General features: G+C 49.1%; 1 protein-coding gene across 7 annotated transcripts in view; it reads right to left on the bottom strand.

The window, feature by feature from the left end:
• Nucleotides 1-2278: 2278 nt before the first annotated feature.
• Nucleotides 2279-20052, bottom strand: part of cpne1 (copine I) — a 124098-nt gene continuing 106324 nt past the window's right edge. For all 7 annotated transcript variants that reach the window (XM_070896469.1, XM_070896470.1, XM_070896473.1 and 4 more), the window contains exons 12-16: nt 19406-19460; nt 17768-17819; nt 14852-14985; nt 10216-10452; nt 2279-6109 (exon numbers count right to left, since the gene is read on the bottom strand). In XM_070896469.1, the coding sequence (XP_070752570.1) occupies nt 5996-6109; nt 10216-10452; nt 14852-14985; nt 17768-17819; nt 19406-19460 (592 nt within the window). In that variant the 3' untranslated portion in view covers nt 2279-5995. The remainder of the gene's footprint in view (nt 6110-10215; nt 10453-14851; nt 14986-17767; nt 17820-19405; nt 19461-20052) is intronic.

Genomic DNA, 20052 nt, shown 5'->3' with positions numbered 1-20052 from the left:
GTACTCCAGTTGGGGCCGAACCAGTGTTTTATACAGGTTCATCATAATTTCCACACTTTTATACTCTGTGCCTCTATTGATGAAGCCCAGGATCCCGTATGCTTATTTAACCACTTTCTCAACCTGCCCTGCCACGTTCAGTGATTTGTGTACATATACCCAGGTCTCTGTTCATGCACCCCCTTTAGGATTGTACTTTTAATTTATATTTCCTCTCCTCATTCTTTCTACCAAAATATATCACTTCACACTTTTCTGCATTAAATTTCATGTGCCATGTGTCTGTCCATTTCCGCCTGTCTATGTCTCTGCCTCTTCGATCAAGCTTTTGGTCATCTGCCCTAATATCTCAAGTGGCTCGGTGTCACATTGTTTGTTAAATGTTCCTGTGAAGCGGGTTGGGACATTTTAATAGGTTAAAGGCACTATATAAATACAAGTTGTTGGGGGGGCTTGGGGGAAGTACTGGTGGGAAATATCTTGACATGCCCCACCTACAAAACTGGCAGTGGGAAGGTTCGCGTCTCATGGGGCAATTAATCAGAACATTTCACCGGTGGAAGTAACATAAAATGCTGGAAATGCAAAAATCAATCTGCCAGCATCCGAGATGGAGACAGCTTCAAGCTCAGGGTTGGGCTTTCCATTGCTTCAAACGCCGGGTCGAATGGCCTCATTCTGTGCTGTAACCATCCCACCTGAAACAGCAACTTATCTGTCCTCGTTCGCAGGCAGGCCAGGCCGTGTTAAATGTCCAGTTCTCTCCTTATGTCACGCGCGAGTCAACAACTTGTATTTACACAGGGTTACCCTGGTTTGCATTGTCCATCCCTGTAAGGTCGAGTGTGGGGGGCCTGTCCAGGGCGCAGGGGTCCGCCCGTCCGGGGGTGCGGGGGTCCGTCGGTCCGCCCAGGGGGGTGCCCAGGCAGGCTGAATTGATCGGCATGAGAGTTTTGGTTTGTGTCAGAGATTAACATGCTAATATTGTCAAAGCAGACCCGATGGTCTGTCAAATAATGCCATGGATTAATCGAGAGCCAGCACAAGTATTGAGAGCACTTGGCAACTAATCGCTGTAATTAAAGTAATACGTCTTTTGTTGTGACATATCCTCAACAGATCTCACACAGGATCGGGCAAGTTACCTGGCATAGGTCAAAGAATCAAACACCCGAGGTGGTGACTTTGATTAGCAGCTCTGTGACGCACAATTCTTACAGGGCTCGACAGAGTAGATGCAGGGAGAATGTTTTCCCCTGGCTGGGGGGGAGGGGTCTAGAACCAGGGGTCAGAGTCTCAGAATAAGGGGATGGCCATTTAGGACTGAGATGAGAAACTTCTTCACTCAGAGGATGGTGAATCTTTGGAATTCTCTGCCCCAGAGAGCTGTGGAGGCTTAATCGTTGAGCATATTCAAGATGGATATAGATAGATTTTTGGACACTAAGGGAATCAAGGGATATGGTGATAGTGTAGCATTGTGGAGTTGAGGTAGATCAGCCATGATCTCATTGAATGGCCGACTCCTGCTCCTAACTTATGTTCTTTTCCCCATTATGGATATATGTAGTGTTGCCACAGGGAGTGGTTGAGGTGAATAGTATCGATGTATTTAAGGGGAGGTTGGATAAACACATGAGGGAGAAAGGAATAGAGGGATATGGTGATGGGGTGAGATGGAGAGGGGTGGGAGGGGACTGGTGTGGAGCATAAACCCCGGCACGGAGCGGGGGGGCCCAATGGCCTGTTTCTGTGCTCTACATTCTAAGCCTGGGCCACGTCCGTCACAGTACAGCCCGGGGTAGGTCCCATGGTAGTATCTTTCCACATGTGACGTGTGCTACCGTTTCCTGAGATCGCAGAAGCTCAGGGTGCGTGCTTATTGTTTCGCTATATTGTGAAGGGTAACAAAGCTGGTAAACTACTGTAAAGACAGTTTGCAGCACAAGTATACTCAATCTGATCCAACACGGCAAGGTGCAGAGACGCACAAGGAGTAGTGCCACAGGCTCACTCAGTTCTTCAGCTAAATATTGCCCAGGTAAAGACTGGCTGTGGATGGCAGGGCCTGTGACAGGAATGATCAGTGACTGAACCAGAGCAGAATATCAGGCATAAAACACAAACCTGCACCAGCCAGGCTTCTGGGTCTGGAAAAAACTGGCTCAGTGAGTCGCTGCACTGTAACTTCGACCAATCATGGAGCAGCAAATTGTGGACATATTCTCTGCCCCAACCTCATTAGCCAATGATTCATACACACACACACACACAATGAGAGATTTATAATTATTTATTCGAAACCCATAATCATAGTAAAAACAGTTGTATTTAAACAGTAACTGGTCAGGTTCTACTAAAGGCCATTTGCTTTGACTCAACGTTTGGTCTCAATGGGACTGCCTGGTTCCATCCGTTTGGAAAAGGAATGAAAGGAAGGGGGTGGGGAGGAGGAGGAGGAAGAAGCGGGATGGGGGAGGAGGAAGAAGCGGGAAGGGGGAGGAGGAAGAAGCGGGAAGGGGGAGGAGGAAGAAGCGGGAAGGGGGAGGAGGAAGAAGCGGGAAGGGGGAGGAGGAAGAAGCGGGAAGGGGAAGACCAACAATTGAATAACTATGTGAAATAATCCTCGCCTCCCATTCCTTAAATAAACAGAGATTGAAGGTCTGAAAGAGGGAGACAGATCACATTTAACACATGACACTGTTTGGAATTTTATGAATGAATATTTAAGGGCAAAATAGGTGACTATTTAACTCAAACCAAGCGTGATTTGGCAGGTTCACAAGGAATCAAATGTTGCGAGACTGAACGTGGATAAACTGGTTTGGCACAAAGTGTACTCAGAGTTGTGAGCACAGGCTGATGGATCAGTGACACCTCCCACAGACAGCAGTGGGGGAGAGCACCATGAGCTACCACTGTCCCCGACAGGCAGTGAGGTCTCCATGAGGCTGGCAGCAGCGGAACCTTCACACCGTCAGTCGCAGGCGACTGGAATTGGGTCGGAGAGCAGTCGGAGCCCGTGTGTGGGGCAGGGACTGACGGAGGATTGCAGCAGGTGCCAGGGCTTGGGCCATCGCTGAAGGGATACTGCGTGATCCAGCGGCAGGGGGTTTGTGCACCATCACACACCCACAGCTTTACTCCCAGCTAATTAGTGCAGTGCAAGGGTTTAAACATTAACCGCTACCCACATCCCAATAACTACATACGCTGATAGTAAGTAAATATTTGTCAGGATGTTCTACGCTCGGCCACAGTCAGTGCCAAACCCGTAGCCACAATGATAAGTTGCAGAGAGGAACTATTCATATAGGTTACTTCAAAAAGAACAAATGTGATGTGGCTGCATGACCATCAGTGGGGTGTGCCCCTTTGCCCCACTGTAAACCAACACCACATCCCATTGTGGTGTAAAAGGGCAGAAACATTTCATCAAAAAATACAATTTGTGGATTGTCAAATCTGTAAAGGCGAGCAGCCATTTTCAAAGTGCATCATTAATATGCTGGAAGTGTGTTTGCAACAGACCGGAGAGCCTGACTTCACTGTGAAAATACAGGAGTTGTGAAAGGGCAGCGAGCAAACCAGATAGGGACCCCGGGGAACAGGAGTGGGATCCAGGGGGGTGGGGGAGAGGCCCGGGGGAACAGGAGGGGGAGGGGGGCCCAGGGGAGGAGGAGGAGGAGGAGGAGGAGGAGGAGGAGGAGAGGGATGGGGGCGGGAACAGGAGGGGGAGGGGGGAAAAGAAAGGAGAAGAGGGATGGGGGGGTGGATTATATACTAGCAGCTCATGCGCTTCTCCAAAGAGGAGATCAGTTATTTAGTGAATGCTGTGTGTTGAACTTTGGGAGTTTTTGTGCATTTAGGATTATTCTTGCTGCATTCCTCTAGCCCCTGACTGGCAGCAGAGACTCAATGCTACAGTTCCTTGGGGAAATGTTGGAGTAATCGCTGTGGGGTGACTGGCATTTAATCTGCAGACTGTCACCAGGAAACGTTTCAGTTTATTCACCCATGGATGTGTTGGCTGTGCAGTTTTGCTATTACAGTAGTGGGCTAGTGTCATTCACTAGAGTAATACTGTGTTGGGGGAGTGGGGCAAGGGAGAGGGGGGTGTGAAGGAGCTGTGTCGCCTGATGCTTCCCGATAGGGGGGAGCAGTGGGAGGAGGCTCAAGCACTCCAGGGTACGAGGGTGGAGCCGTCCTGGGGACAATCTAATGGGAAACATTCAAATAATTCAACCAGAAGAGGGGGGGCTTTTCATTTCAGCAAATCAGGATCCCATCACATCTCTGCTTCCACCCCCACCCCACTTTTCTTCAGCAGAAAATGACCTTTTTTGCATTTTAAAGTTGCGTAAAGTATAAAAACATAGCTGAGAATTCAAAGCCAAAGTGCTGATAGACATTTCGAGGGAAGAAAAAGATGGCTTTTGTCCCCTTCAATCACAAGGTACGTTGTGGAATTTCTGAACCCTCAACCTGCCAACACACACAACATTTGCCAGTGCCCGCAGGCTGAGGGGGCCAAAGTACACTAAACAGGCAGTGCAGCGAGAATAAGTATAAAACAAGCCGGGGTGAATGGTCAATAAAGGGTTTGCAAGCTGGAACAAATTAAATCCAAGTTATAAGCAGTAAGATGGTCACAGATGGCAACATCTTAATACAATCATTCACTGCTTGCGGTAACACACAATAGAGTAACGCATTCTAAAGGTGACTACCATTGAGAATGAACGGGTTGCAATGCATAGATACAAGTAGCACACTGTAACAGGCACGGTTATATAAAGTGCATGCACCACCGGCGAATAAAGCTTTGGAAGTCCGGTGTGCAAGGCAGCAGAGGATTCAGCAAACAGTGAGAGTCAATCGCGTGCACGGTGTCTAATCGGTGATATCGGGTGCGGACGAGATGCTTGGTGCTTGCCTTGTCCAGGGTCAGAGCCACACAATCAGCTCAGCGCGTGCATACTTTGCTTTAGAGTGTGTGAGACACTGTTCCCGTTTTGAACAGATTCGCAATGATGCGAACAATCGAGGGTCCGTGAACAGTGGGAGATGGAGCTTCCAACAGCACAGCCCAGCCTGGGTTAGACCCCAATCAACCCCGCTATTGACCAGAGAATCCGCAGACAGAGTGCTGTCAGCGCACTCCTGGCCAATGTACCTGGAAGCTGCGCTTTGTTCTGTCCCTCTCAACGCGCGGTCCCGTTAAACAGTGTAAAAGCCGGTGAACATGCTGAGCTCATGATCCAAACCAAACCTCTCTGAAATCAAGGAATATTTTCAGACAGATCAGATCGAAGCATGCCAATCTTCTAACAGCTCCCACTGAGAACTCAGCCAATGTTTAACCCCACCATAACTGGGCAGTAAAAGATGATGATTTTAAGTCTGCTAAGTTGGGTTAGTAGTTAAGTCCCTGTGGTTAGCATTGCCAACACTGGCGAGTCCCCCCAGGACTGTCCCCCGGCCGGACCCAAGCATTTAAACTTGCTCTGGTGATTGCGGGTCACACGGGAGATCGATACGGAAAATTAAATTTTGTACTTTCCACGTTAAGGTCAAGCATTTACAAAAAAAGCCCTCTGTAACTCGCGAATGTTGGGGATGCTGGAACTGCTTGCGTGTGCGTCAGTCACCACGGGAGAGGCTGACCCCGGTCCATGCAGGCCAGCATGTGGAATCATCCGTATCCTAGTCACCATCAGCAGGCGTGTGTGGGTGTGTGCACAGGGGAAGGGGGTCACGGTTATAGCAAGCGCAGTGCACCTACATGCCTGAGCATGGTTACTGGGTCTGAGTAGGGAGTCACGGGTATACCGAGTGCAGTGCACCTACATGCCTGAGCGTGGTTAGTGGGTCGGGTTTGGGAAAGGGGATCACGGTTATACGCAGTGCACCTACACACCCGAGCGTGGTTACTGGGTCGGGGAAGGGGATCAGGGTTATACCGAGCGCAGTGCACCTACACGCCTGAGCGTGGTTATTGGGTCGGGTTCGGGGGATTCACCGGGGCCAGGTTCCTCATCCTGAAGTAAGACACCAACTGCTTCGGCACCTCAGCCAGAACAGTCTGGGCCAGGGCTTCCCTCGGAGCCTGAGAAAGAGAAGGATTAAAAACTCATAAGAACATAAGAATTAGGAACAGGAGTAGGCCATCTAGCCCCTTGAGCCTGCTCCGCCATTCAACAAGATCATGGCTGATCTGGCCGTGGACTCAGCTCCACTTACCCGCCCGCTCCCCGTAACCCTTAATTCCCTGATTGGTTAAAAATCTTTCTGTGACTTGAATACATTCAATGAGCTAGCCTCAACTGCTTCCTTGGGCAGAGAATTCCACAGATTCACAACCCTCTGGGAGAAGAAATTCCTTCTCAACTCGGTTTTAAATTGGCTCCCCCGTATTTTGAGGCTGTGCCCCCTAGTTCTAGTCTCCCCGACCAGTGGAAACAACCTCTCTGCCTCTATCTTGTCTATCCCTTTCATTATTTTAAATGTATCTATAAGATCACACCTCATCCTTCTGAACTCCAACGAGTAAAGACCCAGTCTACTCAATCTATCATCATAAGGTAATCCCCTCATCTCCGGAATCAACCTAGTGAATTGTCTCTGTACCCCCTCCAAAGCCAGTATATCCTTCCTTAAGTAAGGTGACCAAAACTGCACGCAGTACTCCAGGTGCGGCCTTACCAATACCCTGTACAGTTGCAGCAGGACCTCCCTGCTTTTGTACTCCATCCCTCTCGCAATGAAGGCCAACATTCCATTCGCCTTCCTGATTACCTGCTGCACCTGCAAACTAACTTTTTGGAACATTATCACCCAGTTCGGGTGGCACGGTTTAATGTTTTGTTTTACAGATAAACTCTAAAAGAGTTTCATGTACAACTCTGTTACCATCAACAGAAAGAAACACTGGCTTTTACACAGCACCTTGGCAATCCCCACACAAACACATACAACAAAGGACTGTCAGGTTCAGTGATGTGTTAGACAACAACCTGTATTTATATAGCGCCTTTAACATAGTGAAAAGTCCCAAGGCACTTCACAGGAGTATTATGCAATAAAAATTTGACACTGAGCCACACAAGTAGAAATTAGGGCAGTGCTTGGTCAGAGGTAGGTTTTAAGGAGTGTCTTGAAGGAGGAAAGAGAGGCGGAGAGGTTTAGGGAGGGAGTTCCAGGGCTTGGGGTCCAAGCAGCTGAAGGCACAGCCATCAATGGTTGAGCGATTATAATCAGGGATGCTCAGAAGGGAAGAATTAGAGGAGCGCAGACATCTCGGGGGGTTGTGGGGCTGGGGGAGATTAGAGAGATAGGGAGGGGCGAGGCCATGGAGGGATTTGAAAACAACGATGAGAATTTTGAAATCGAGATGTTGCTTAACCAGAAGCCAATGTAGGTCAGTGAGCACAGGGGTGATGGGTGAGCTGGACTCGGTGCGAGTCAGGACACGGGCAGCTGAGGTTTGGATCACCTCTAGTTTATGTAGGGTAGAATGTGGGAGGCCAGCTAGGCCGGTGAACAAGGCAGGTATATTACAAAAGCAACAAAGCTGTTTACGAGACCTGTGGGCAAGACCAGAACAAATAGACATAAATATAAACGAGCCACCAACACATCGAATAAAGAATTTAGAAGGAACTACTTTACACAAAGTGGTGGGAATATGGAACTCCCTGCCATGTGGAGTGGTTGGAGCAGATGGCATTGGGGGAGTGGGGATAGGGCGATATGGGGGCAGGGTGGGAAGTGGTAAATGAGAATGCTAGCAAGCTCGTGTGGAGCAGAAACACCAGCACAGACCATCTGGGCGAATGGCCTGTTTCTGTGCTGAAGATTCTACCTACAGTTGTATCGTAGTTTAAACGGTGACAGCGAATCCAGCTGAATGAACCAAGCTATTGTAGCAGAGGTTGGTCTGATGTCACGCCAAACACATCAGCTGCCTGAAGTCTCCATCAGGCTGTGGATGTTGTGGGGGGGGGGGGGGGGGGGGGGGGGGGAATTGAAATTTTCAAGATCGAAATTGATCGATTGTTACGAGTACAGATCATGGCTGATCTCACTGAATGGCGGAATAGGCTCAAGGGGCTGAGAGGCCTCCTCCTGTTCCTGTGTTACAACACAGGGATGCTCAGCCAAGCCTAATGCTGACCTAATCGGACACCCATTCAAGTACATTGTTAAGCAGTGCTGCTGGACAGTGCTCAGCCTTGGCTGATCCTCTCACCACCTTACCCCGGGGGAATGTCCACGGTAAGTCTGCTCAGACCAGCAATGGAAGTTCTGCCAACACACCCAGAAGAGGAATCACCTCTGTGGACTCAATGCAAGTACAGTCAGTGAAAAGACTTGCATTTCGATAGCGCCTTTCACAACATCTCAAAGTGCTTCACAGCCAATGAAGTGTCGTCACTGTTGTAGTGGGGGAAAACGCAGCAGCCAATTGGCGCACAGCAAGCTCCCATAAACAGCAATGTGATAATGATCAGATAATCTGCTTTTAGTAATGATGGTTGAGGGTTAAATATTGGCCCAGGACACCGGGGAGAATTCCCCTGTTCTTCTTCAAAATAGTGCCATGGGATCTTTTACATCCACCTGAGGGGGCAGACAGGGCCTTGGTTTAAAGTCTCATCAGAAAGTGTTTTAAGAGAGAGCCTGGATACTGTGCTCACATCCCTGGAGTGGGACTTGAACCCACAACCTTCTGACCCGGAGGCGAGCATGCTACCCACTGAGCCACAGCTAACAGCAAAAGACGAGGTGAGTGGAGTTCAGGCATACGGATAGATTAATGCCAAGGGAGCGCTACATGGCACATGGCACTGGTCTGGGGGGCAGACAGAAGCTGTGCCTACACTGTACCTCCAAGTCTGTCATAGAATCATAGAATGGTTACAGCACGGAAGGCCATTCGGCCCGTCGAGCCCATGCCAGCTCTCTGCGAGAGCACCTCAGACAGTCCAACTCCCCCGCCCTTTCCCCGGAGCCCTGCACATTTTTTTCCTTCAGGTACTTATCCAACTCCCTTTTGAAAGCCATGATTGAGTCTGCCTCCACCTCACTCTCAGGCAGCGTATTCCAGATCCTAACCACTCGCTGCGTAAAAAAGTTCTCTCTTATGTCGCCTTTGGTTCTTTTGCCAATCACCTTAAATCCGTGTCCTCTGGTTCTCAACCATTCTGTCAATGGGAACAGTTTCTCTATCTACTCTGTCCAGACCACTTATGATTTGGAACACGTCAATCAAATCTCCTCTTAACCTTCTCTGCTCTAAGGAGAACAGCCCCAGCTTCTCCAGTCTATTCACATAACTGAAGTCCCTCATCCCTGGAATCATTCTCGTAAATCGTTTCTGCTCCCTCTCTGAGGCCTTCACATCCTTCCTAAAGTGTGGTGCCCAGAATTGGACACAATACTCCAGTTGAAGACGAACCAGCGTTTTATACAGGTTCATCATAATTTCCAAACTTTTGTACTCCATGTCTCTATTGATGAAGCCCAGGATTCCATAAGCTTTTTAATCGTTTCTCAACCTGCACTGCCCCCTTCAACGATATGTGCCCATATACCCCCAGGGTCTCTCTGTTCATGCACCCCCTTTAGGATTGTACCCTTTAGTTTATATTGCCTGTCCCCCTTTTTTCTACCAAAATGTTCACTTCACTTCACACTTTTCTGCGTTAAATTCCATCTGCCCCGTGCCCGCCCATTCCACCAGCCTGTCTGTGTCCTCCTGAAGTCGATCACTCTCCCCCTCACTGTTCACTATACTTCCAAGTTTTGTGTCATCTGCAGATTTTGAAATTGTGCCCTGTACACCCACATCCAAGTCATTAATATATATCAAGAAAAGCAGTGGTCCTAGAACCGACCCTTGGGGAACACCACTGTATACCTTCCTCCGGTCCGAAAAACAACCATTCACCACTACTCTCTGTTTCCTGTCATTGAGCCAATCCCGTATCCATGCTGCCACTGTCAAGCTTATTCTGAGGCACTTTGTCGAACGCCTTTTGGAAGTTCATGTACGCCTCATCAAAAAAACTCAATCAAGTTAGTTAAACATGATTTGCCTTTAACAAATCTGTACTGGATTTACTTAATTAATTCACACTTGTCCAAGTGACTGTTAATTTTGTCCCTGATTATGGTTTCTAAACGCTTCCCCACCATCAAGGCTGTACTTACGTTCTGAAACTGCCTGAAAGGCACAAACTGCACAATGTCTCGGGCAACAGGTTCACCAGTCAGCGACTTCAGCACCCCATCATCACCATCCAGAACCTCCATGGCCTTGAAATCCGCCCCACCGACACCCACGATGATGATGGACATCGGCAACTTGGAGGATTCAACAATTGCATTCCTCGTCTGGTCCAAATCAGTTATCTCGCCATCGGTGATAATCAACAGGACGTAATATTGCTGAAGGGGAAGAAAGAGAGAGAGAGTAAGCAGAAGTGGATGGGGAAAATCCCAGGAACTTTCCTCCCCTCGTTCCCCATGGGGGGTGATTTTGTGGGCTGGGGGGGGGGGGGGGGAGGCGGTAAGAGAAGAGAAGAGATAGAATACAGCTGCACAGGTACCGACCGTCCTCCATCCCAGGTGACCGTTGTCAGGCTACTCAACTGTGGAGGGAACCACACGCAAACCCAACCCTTCCCAAGGCCCTGAGACGCAAACCTCTCAGTGTGGGGGTCACTGGAGCAAGAACCTTGGCCATAAAACCTAGCCGCCCCCCACCCCCATGTAGCCCATAGGCACGGAAGATGAATACACCATCCCTTCTAACCCAGCACACACGGGCCCTGTTGGCCTGTACTCATTGCACAGTGGACAGGCCCAAATCCATTAATGGAACCACAGCTCTCCCCCTTATTTAGAACCGACCAAGAGATGCACTGCAGCAACTCGCCAAGGTTTCTTCGGCCGTACCTCCCAAACCCGCGACCGTTGCCACCTAGAAGGACGAGGGCAGCGGGTACATCTGCAGGCCAGACCGGGTAAGGACAGCAGAATTAAGGGCATCAGTGAACCAATTGGGGTTTTACAACAATCCGACAGTTTTCGCGGTGACTTTTTCTGGTGCTGGCCGCAACATTGACCAGATTTATTGAATTCAATTTCACAACTAGTCCCGGTGAGATTCAAACTCTGGATTGTACTAACTGCACTACTCTCAAGGCATGGATGATCGGATTAGAGAGATGTCTTCAAGATAATAAATATCTTGCCACACAACAAAAAAATGGTACTTTGGATTGTGTAGGCAAACATTTGGCACCAGCTGTCCAGCACGGTTGTCCCCTCGATATTCCAGCCTCTGCTGCTCCGCGGTTTCTCACCTCTGTTTGGCAGCTCAGTCCAGCGAGGCTGGCAGAAGCTACAAGCTTCTCTACACCTCCACATCCCCCAGCTCAATCTGCCTCTCCCACCCACCACACTCTGGCCGGGGATCCCTGCACTGACCCACTTACAGCTAGCCAGCGGCTGGAATTCCCATCATGCCAATTAACCCAGTATCTTAGAATCATACAGCACAGGAGGCCATTCAGCCCATCGAGGCTGTGCCGGCTCTGTGACAGAGCGATCCAATCAGTCCCGCTCCCCCCGCTCTTTCCCCACAGCCCTGCCAATCTTTTGCTTTTCAACTATTTATCCAATTCCCATTTGAAAGTTACTATTGAATCTGCTCCCACCGCCCTTTCAGCCAGCGCATTGCCGATCACAAACACTCGCTGCGTAAAAAAACCACTCATCTCCCCTCTGGTGCTTTCACCAATCACCGTAAACATAGAAACATAGAAAATAGGTGCAGGAGTAGGCCATTCAGCCCCTCTAGCCTGCACCGCCATTCAATTAGTTCATGGCTGAACATGCAACTTCAGTACCCACTTCCTGCTTTCTCGCCATACCCCTTGATCCCCCGAGTAGTAAGGACTTCATCTAACTCCCTTTTGAATATATTTAGTGAATTGGCCTCAACAACTTTCTGTGGTAGAGAATTCCACAGGTTCACCACTCTCTGGGTGAAGAAGTTTCTCCTCATCTCGGTCCTAAATGGCTTACCCCTTATCCTTAGACTGTGACCCCTGGTTCTGGACTTCCCCAACATTAGGAACATTCTTCCTGCATCTAACCTGTCTAAACCCGTCAGTATTTTAAACGTTTCTATGAGGTCCCCTCTCATTCTTCTGAACTCCAGTGAATACAAGCCCAGTTGATCCAATCTTTCTTGATAGGTCAGTCCCACCATCCCGGGAATCAGTCTGGTGAATCTTCGCTGCACTCCCTCAATAGCAAGAATGTCCTTCCTCAAGTTAGGAGACCAAAACTGTACACAATACTCCAGGTGTGGCCTCACCAAGGCCCTGTACAATTGTAGCAACACATCCCTGCCCCTGTACTCAAATCCCCTCGCTATGAAGGCCAACATGCCATTTGCTTTCTTAACTGCCTGCTGTACCTGCATGCCAACCTTCAATGACTGATGTACCATGACACCCAGGTCTCGTTGCACCTCCCCTTTTCCTAATCTGTCACCATTCAGATAATAGTCTGTCTCTCTGTTTTTACCAGCAAAGTGGATAACCTCACATTTATCCACATTATACTTCATCTGCCATGCATTTGCCCACTCACCTAACCTATCCAAGTCACTCTGCAGCCTCATAGCATCCTCCTCGCAGCTCACACTGCCACCCAACTTAGTGTCATCCGCAAATTTGGAGATACTACATTTAATCCCCTCGTCTAAATCATTAATGTACAATGTAAACAGCTGGGGCCCCAGCACAGAACCTTGCGGTATCCCACTAGTCACTGCCTGCCATTCTGAAAAGTACCCATTTACTCCTACTCTTTGCTTCTTGTCTGCCAACCAGTTCTCAATCCACGTCAGCACACTACCCCCAATCCCATGTGCTTTAACTTTGCACATTAATCTCTTGTGTGGGACCTTGTCGAAAGCCTTCTGAAAGTCCAAATATACCACATCAACTGGTTCTCTCTTGTCCACTTTACTGGAAACATCCTCAAAAAATTCCAGGAGGTTTGTCAAGCATGATTTCCCTTTCACAAATCCATGCTGACTTGGACCTATCATGTTACCATTTTCCAAATGCACTGCTATGACATCCTTAATAATTGATTCCATCATTTTACCCACTACTGAGGTCAGGCTGACCGGTCTATAATTCCCTGTTTTCTCTCTCCCTCCTTTTTTAAAAAGTGGGGTTACATTGGCTACCCTCCACTCCATAGGAACTGATCCAGAGTCAATGGAATGTTGGAAAATGACTGTCAATGCATCCGCTATTTCCAAGGCCACCTCCTTAAGTACTCTGGGATGCAGTCCATCAGGCCCTGGGGATTTATCGGCCTTCAATCCCATCAATTTCCCCAACACAATTTCCCGACTAATAAGGATTTCCCTCAGTTCCTCCTCCTTACTAGACCCTCTGACCCCTTTTATATCCGGAAGGTTGTTGGTGTCCTCCTTAGTGAATACCGAACCAAAGTACTTGTTCAATTGGTCTGCCATTTCTTTGTTCCCCGTTATGACTTCCCCTGATTCTGACTGCAGCGGACCTACGTTTGTCTTTACTAACCTTTTTCTCTTTACATACCTATAGAAACTTTTGCAATCCGCCTTAATGTTCCCTGCAAGCTTCTTCTCGTACTCTATTTTCCTTGCCCTAATCAAACCCTTTGTACTCCTCTGCTGAGTTCTAAATTTCTCCCAGTCCCCGGGTTTGCTGCTATTTCTGGCCAATTTGTATGCCACTGCCTTGGCTTTAATACTAGCCCTGATTTCCCTTGATAGCCACGGTTGAGCCACCTTCCCTTTTTTATTTTTACGCCAGACAGGAATGTACAATTGTTGTAGTTCATCCATGCGGTCTCTAAATGTCTGCCATTGCCCATCCACAGTCAACCCCTTAAGTATCATTCGCCAATCTATCCTAGCCAATTCACACCTCATACCTTCAAAGTTACCCTTCTTTAAGTTCTGGACCATGGTCTCTGAATTAACTGTTTCATTCTCCATCCTAATGCAGAATTCCACCATATTATGGTCACTCTTCCCCAAGGGGCCTCGCACAACGAGATTGTTAATTAATCCTCTCTCATTACACAACACCCAGTCTAAGATGGCCTCCCCCCTAGTTGGTTCCTCGACATATTGGTCTAGAAAACCATCCCTTATGCACTCCAGGAAATCCTCCTCCATCGTATTGCTTCCAGTTTGGCTCGCCCAATCTATGTGCATATTAAAGTCACCCATTATAACTGCTGCACCTTTATTGCATGCACCCCTAATTTCCTGTTTGATGCCCTCCCCAACATCACTACTACTGTTTGGAGGTCTGTACACAACTCCCACTAACGTTTTTTGCCCTTTGGTGTTCTGCAGCTCTACCCATATAGATTCCACATCATCCAAACTAATGTCCTTCCTAACTATTGCACTAATCTCCTCTTTAACCAGCAATGCTACCCCACCTCCTTTTCCTTTTATTCTATCCTTCCTGAATGTTGAATACCCCTGGATGTTGAGTTCCCAGCCCTGATCCTCTGGTTACCGACCCTCCCGCCCCTGGGAACAGTTTCTCCTGATTTTCTCTATCGAAACCTTTCATAATTTTGAACACCTGTATTAAATCTCCCGGTAACCTTCTCCGCTCCGAGGAGAAGGACCTCAGCTTCTGCGGTGTGAAGCGGGCGGGCTGCGGGGAGCGGGGAGCGAGGACTCTTGGTGAACAGACCTGGCGTTGCCCCCCATACCCCGGTCCGTGCCGTGGCTCGGTCGGTCGGTACTCACTGTAGCAGTCGGTTGCTGAGCGGCAGCTGCAGCGAATTGGGACACGTGGGTTATAATGGGCGAGAAGTTGGTTGGCCCGTAGAGCCTCACGTTGACGATGGCATTGCGGTAAGCATCAATAATACCCTGCACCCCTGTCGAGAGAGAGCACCGTTAGCCCGTCCGAAACGGCACCGTACAAGGTCATAATCACAAGTAAACTAACGCCAGGTCAAAGCTAACGTCATGGTCAGAACTCAACTTCAACTCAAGAATTTAACAAATTAATTCTTGGGATGTGGGCATTGCTGCAAGGCCAGCATTTATTGCCCATCCCTAGTTGCCCTGGAGAAGGTGGTGGTGAGCCGCCTTATGCAACAGAGTGTCTCGCTGGGCCATTTCAGTGTCAACCCCATTGCTGTGGGTCTGGAGTCACGTATAGGCCCAGACCGGGTAAGGATGGCAGGTTTCCTTCCCTAAAGGGGCATTAGTGAACCCGATGGGTTTTTATAACAATCCGGCAGTTTCATGGTCACCATTACGGAGGGAGTTGACTTATGAGGAAAGGTTGAGTAGGTTGGGCCTCTACTCATTAGAATTCAGAAGAATGAGAGGTGATCTTATCGAAACGTATAAGATTATGAGGGGGCTTGACAAGGTGGATGCAGAGTGGATGTTTCCACTGAAGGGGAAGACTAGAACTAGAGGGCATGATCTTAGAATAAAGGGCCGTCCATTTAAAACTGAGATGAGGATTGTAAATCTGTGGAATTCACCGCCTCAGAGAGCTGTGGAAGCTGGGACATTGAATAAATTTAAGACAGAAATAGACAGTTTCTTAACCGATAAAGGAATAAGGGGTTATGGGGAGCGGGCAGGGAAGTGGACCTGAGTCAGTGATCAGATCAGCCATGATCTCATTGAATGGCGGAGCAGGCTCGAGGGGCCGTATGGCCGACTCCTGCTCCTTTTTCTTATGTTATGACTGCAGATTTTATTTTCCCCCAGTTGCCATGGTGGGATTTCAACTCGTGTCCAGAGTTCATTCGTCCCGGTCTTTTGGATTACTGGTCCAGTAACATAAGCACTATGGCACCGTACCCTACACAAGGGGGAAGATTCTGAGTGTGGAGTGCCAGAGGGTGAAGGTTGGGGGGGGGGTCAACAGGCGAGGGCGGGGCCAATGGGCGAGGGACAACACTTATTTTAACCAATAAGAGAATTAAGGGTTACAGGGAGCGGGCGGGTAAGTGGAGCTGAGTCCACGGCCAGATCAGCCATGATCTTGTTGAATGGCGGAGCAGGCTCGAGAGGCTAGATGGCCAACTCCTGTTCCTAATTCTTATGTTCTTATGTTCTTTCCACTGCACAAGAGTGCCCTTGAAATGAAATTCGAAGGTTTTCAACTGGCTGTGATGTGGTGCATGGGAGGAGCAGATGTGGTTAGATATTTCCCAGTGGGCAGAAGTACTGTGGGGTGGGGAAAGGGGGTACAGTACCCCTGCAATTTCTCATGCCATGGGTTATACACCATTCTCCCAATCCTGAATTTGCTCCACATGGTTCACCTCCTAGCTCAATCCCAGGATAATATTCCGACCAATCGGCCCCGAAGCCAGCAAGGGCGGGGTTGGGGGGAGCCGTCAGGCAGTGTGCACACTCCCACCTCTGCTCAGAGTGCATCCCTTGAGACTAGAAAGAGGAGGCTGTAACAAGGTGTGAGCGACGTCAGCAGCTCGATGGACTGATCATTTAACAAGGGACGAGGCTTCGCTTCACCAGCTGCACTCGCGGGCGGAGAGGTTTGGGGAGGGAATTCCAGAGCTTGGTACCAGGCGGCTGAAAGCACGGCCACCAATGGTGGGGAGATGCCCAAGAGGCCAGAGTCAGAGGAACGGGAAGTTCAGGGGTGGTGTGTTGGTGGGATAGAGTAGGTTACAAAGTTAGGGAAGGATAAGGCCATGGGGGGATTTAAACACAAGGATGAGAATTTTAAACTGAAGGCACTGGTGGACTGGGAGCCAATGTAGGTCAGAGAGCACAGGGGATGATGGGTGAGCAGGACTCGATGCGAGTTAGGACACAGGGCAGTGAGCGCAGGGGTGATGGGTGAGAGTTAGGATATGGGCAACGAACACAGAGGTGATGGGTGAGCGGGACTTGGTGTGAGTTAGGACACGGGGCAGTGAGCGCAGGGGTGATGGGTGAGCGGAACTCGATGAGAGTTAGGATATGGGCAGAGATTTAAATGAGCTCCAATCTATGAAGGGAGGCCAGCCAGGAGTGCGTTGGAATAGTCAGGTCTGAAGGTAACAAAGGCACGGATGAGGGTTTCAACAGCAGATGAGCTGACGCAGGAGCGGAGTGGAAGTCAGCAGTCGATGAAAGGGAGGATATGGGTTCAGAAGCTTAGTTCTGTGCCCAACGGGACCACGAGGTTGTGAACAGGCAGGTTTTAGTGGGTAGCTGAGAGCGGCATTGCTCGAGCTCAATCCCCGGCCTCCAAAAAAATGCAACTGGCAGACAGTGAGCTCGGCAGAGTGGCAGTGCCAGTTCCCACCAAAGTGCAAAGAGACGGATAGATTTATCGTCAGCAAGGGGACGAAGGGTTACGGAAGCAAAGCGGTATGCTGGAGCTGAGATACATACCAGCCATGATCTAACTGAACGGTGCAACAGGCTCGAGGGGCTGAGTGGCCTCCTTTTCCTATGTTCCAATTTGGAATGTACGTTGTACCTCCATGAAACTCAGGCCACCAGGTAGCTCTGGGGGGAATGAAACCCAAACTGGGCAGGCAGGTTTGCCAAGGTTATCCATAAGGTGCCCCGGCAGCCCTTACCCGACTCGGCCCTTCCCCGACTCGGCCCTTGCCCTGGACCACCAGTGACCCCAGCACACTGATTCACCCCAACAGATTTGAAGGAGAAATTTCCTACCTTGGCAGTATGGGTTGTTGGGATCAAAATTCAATGAAAACTCGTGGGATACCTGAGAAAAGTAAGATGTAGCATTTAGGTTCTTTGGTCCAAAATCGTCCTTACTAAAATTGTCTCAACTATAGTTTTTTTCCCCTAGTTTCACTCCCTCTCTCCGGGTCAGTGCCCCGAAGTTGCACTGCTCAATGATTCCGCCACAATCTCCCGCTGCACCACTGCACCAAACATTCGCCGAACTCCTGCCACTGGATAAAGGCCTAGCTGGTCAAGCCCGTGTGGTGGCTGGTGTGCAACGGTCACCACACATTAAAAAAATTCACGTACAGGCATCTTGCAATCTTCAATTGGAGTTCAGGACTGGAACATCGGCTCCTTCATTGAAACATCTGTGAACTCGTGTGGAAACAAGTCATCCTCGTTCGAGGGACCGCCTATGATGACGATGGATGATGACGCAATGGTTTGAGGCTCCATCAATCTCACTCCTGGATAAACCCCAGAGTAAGGTGGCATGAGTCGGAACAATGCCACAACCAGATCCCTCCACACAATGACCCACAGAGACCAGCAACCTCCAGCTCAGGGCCAGAGGTATCTGAGCTCTGCTTGGGAGCCCAGGTCCTGCTGGAGATTCCAGGGCAGAGTGTAACGGCCAGCTTCAGAACATTCAGAGGTGTAGGGGTTTAGGAACTTCAATGCTTCACAGCTCCCTTCCACCAAGAAAGCCCATGTTGTGAAGATTGCAGAAAGGACAATCAGGAAGTGGTGGTTAGGTGACTGCAGGCTTCAGTTTGTAGAATGTCAGAGAGTGAGGGCAGGTTGAGCAAGCTTTACATTATGCATTAGAGTAGAAGACAGTGCAGTAAAAGTCTTAATTTCAACACACAGTGAGGTTGCAGGAACAGCATGGGGGACTGCGATATTTGGAGCAGCAGTAAATCTGAAGCACAAATGGCACAGACTACTCATTATGTTATAAAGGCAAGCTCTTTCTTTCTCACAGTGTCAGCTGTGGCTCAGTGGGCAGCACACTCGCCTCCGAATCAAAAGGTTGTGGGTTCAAATCCCACTCCAGGGACTTGAGCATAAAATCTCGACTGACACTCCAGTGCAGTGCTGAGGGAGCGCCGCACTGTCGGAGGTGCCATCTTTCAGATGAGATATTAAATCGAGGCCCCATCTGCTCGCTCAGGTGGATGTAAAAGATCCCATGGCATTATTTCGAAGAAGAGCAGGGGAGTTATCCCCGGTGGCCTGGCGCCAATATTTATCCTTCAATCAACATAATAAAAACAGTTTATCTGGTCATCACATTGCTGCTTGTGGGAGCTTGCTGTGCGCAAATGGTTGCCGCGTTTCCCACATTGCAACAGTGACTGCACTCCAAAAGTACTTCATTGGCTGTAAAGCACTTTGACACGTCCGGTGGTTGTGAAAGGCGCTCTATAAATCCAAATCTTTCTTTTCTTAATTGATAAATGCATTGTAGAAAAAAAACCTGATACCATTCATAAGCAGAATTCAATGGGGGCGGGGGAAGGTCAGACAGCTCCTGTAACACTGCACGTAAAGAATGGGACACAGTGGCCATTGCATTAGAACACTCAAACCAGGACTGAGCCTCACGGTTGCTCTTACCTTCCAGTTGGGAGGGACTTGAGCACCAAATCCAAAGGCAGGGAACAGCTTATCTCTGTGGAGACAGGGAGAGCAGAATGAGGAGGCAGAACGAAATGCAGTCAGCTTGTTAGAAACATAGAAAGTTACAGCGCAGAAAGAGGCCACTTCAGCCCATCGTGTCCCGCCGGCCGACTAAGAGACACACGGCCCTCGGTCAGCAGCCCTGAAGGTTACATATAAACCCATGAACAATGGCGGACAGGTAAAGAGCACCCAACCCAACCAGTCCGCCCCACACAACTGCGACACCCCTTGCACTGAAACATTTTACACTCCACCCCAACCGGGGCCATGTGATCTCCTGGAAGAGGCAAAAACCAAATAAAAACCCAGGCCAATTGGGGAAAAAAAAATCTAGGAAAATTGCTCTCCGACCCATAGAAACATAGAAAATAGGTGCAGGAGCAGGCCATTCAGCCCTTCTAGCCTGCACCGCCATTCAATGAGTTCATGGCTGAACATGAAACTTCAGTACCCCCTTCCTGCTTTCTCACCATACCCCTTGATCCCCCGAGTAGTAAGGACTTCATCTAACTCCCTTTTGAATATATTGAGTGAATTGGCCTCAACTACTTCCTGTGGTAGAGAATTCCACAGGTTCACCA

This window comes from Pristiophorus japonicus, chromosome 12 (assembly GCF_044704955.1).
Source record: "Pristiophorus japonicus isolate sPriJap1 chromosome 12, sPriJap1.hap1, whole genome shotgun sequence".
NCBI classification, from domain to species: domain Eukaryota; kingdom Metazoa; phylum Chordata; class Chondrichthyes; family Pristiophoridae; genus Pristiophorus; species Pristiophorus japonicus.
The sequence above is the reverse complement of the archived record's forward strand: the minus strand, read 5'-3'. Positions and strand labels throughout refer to the sequence as shown.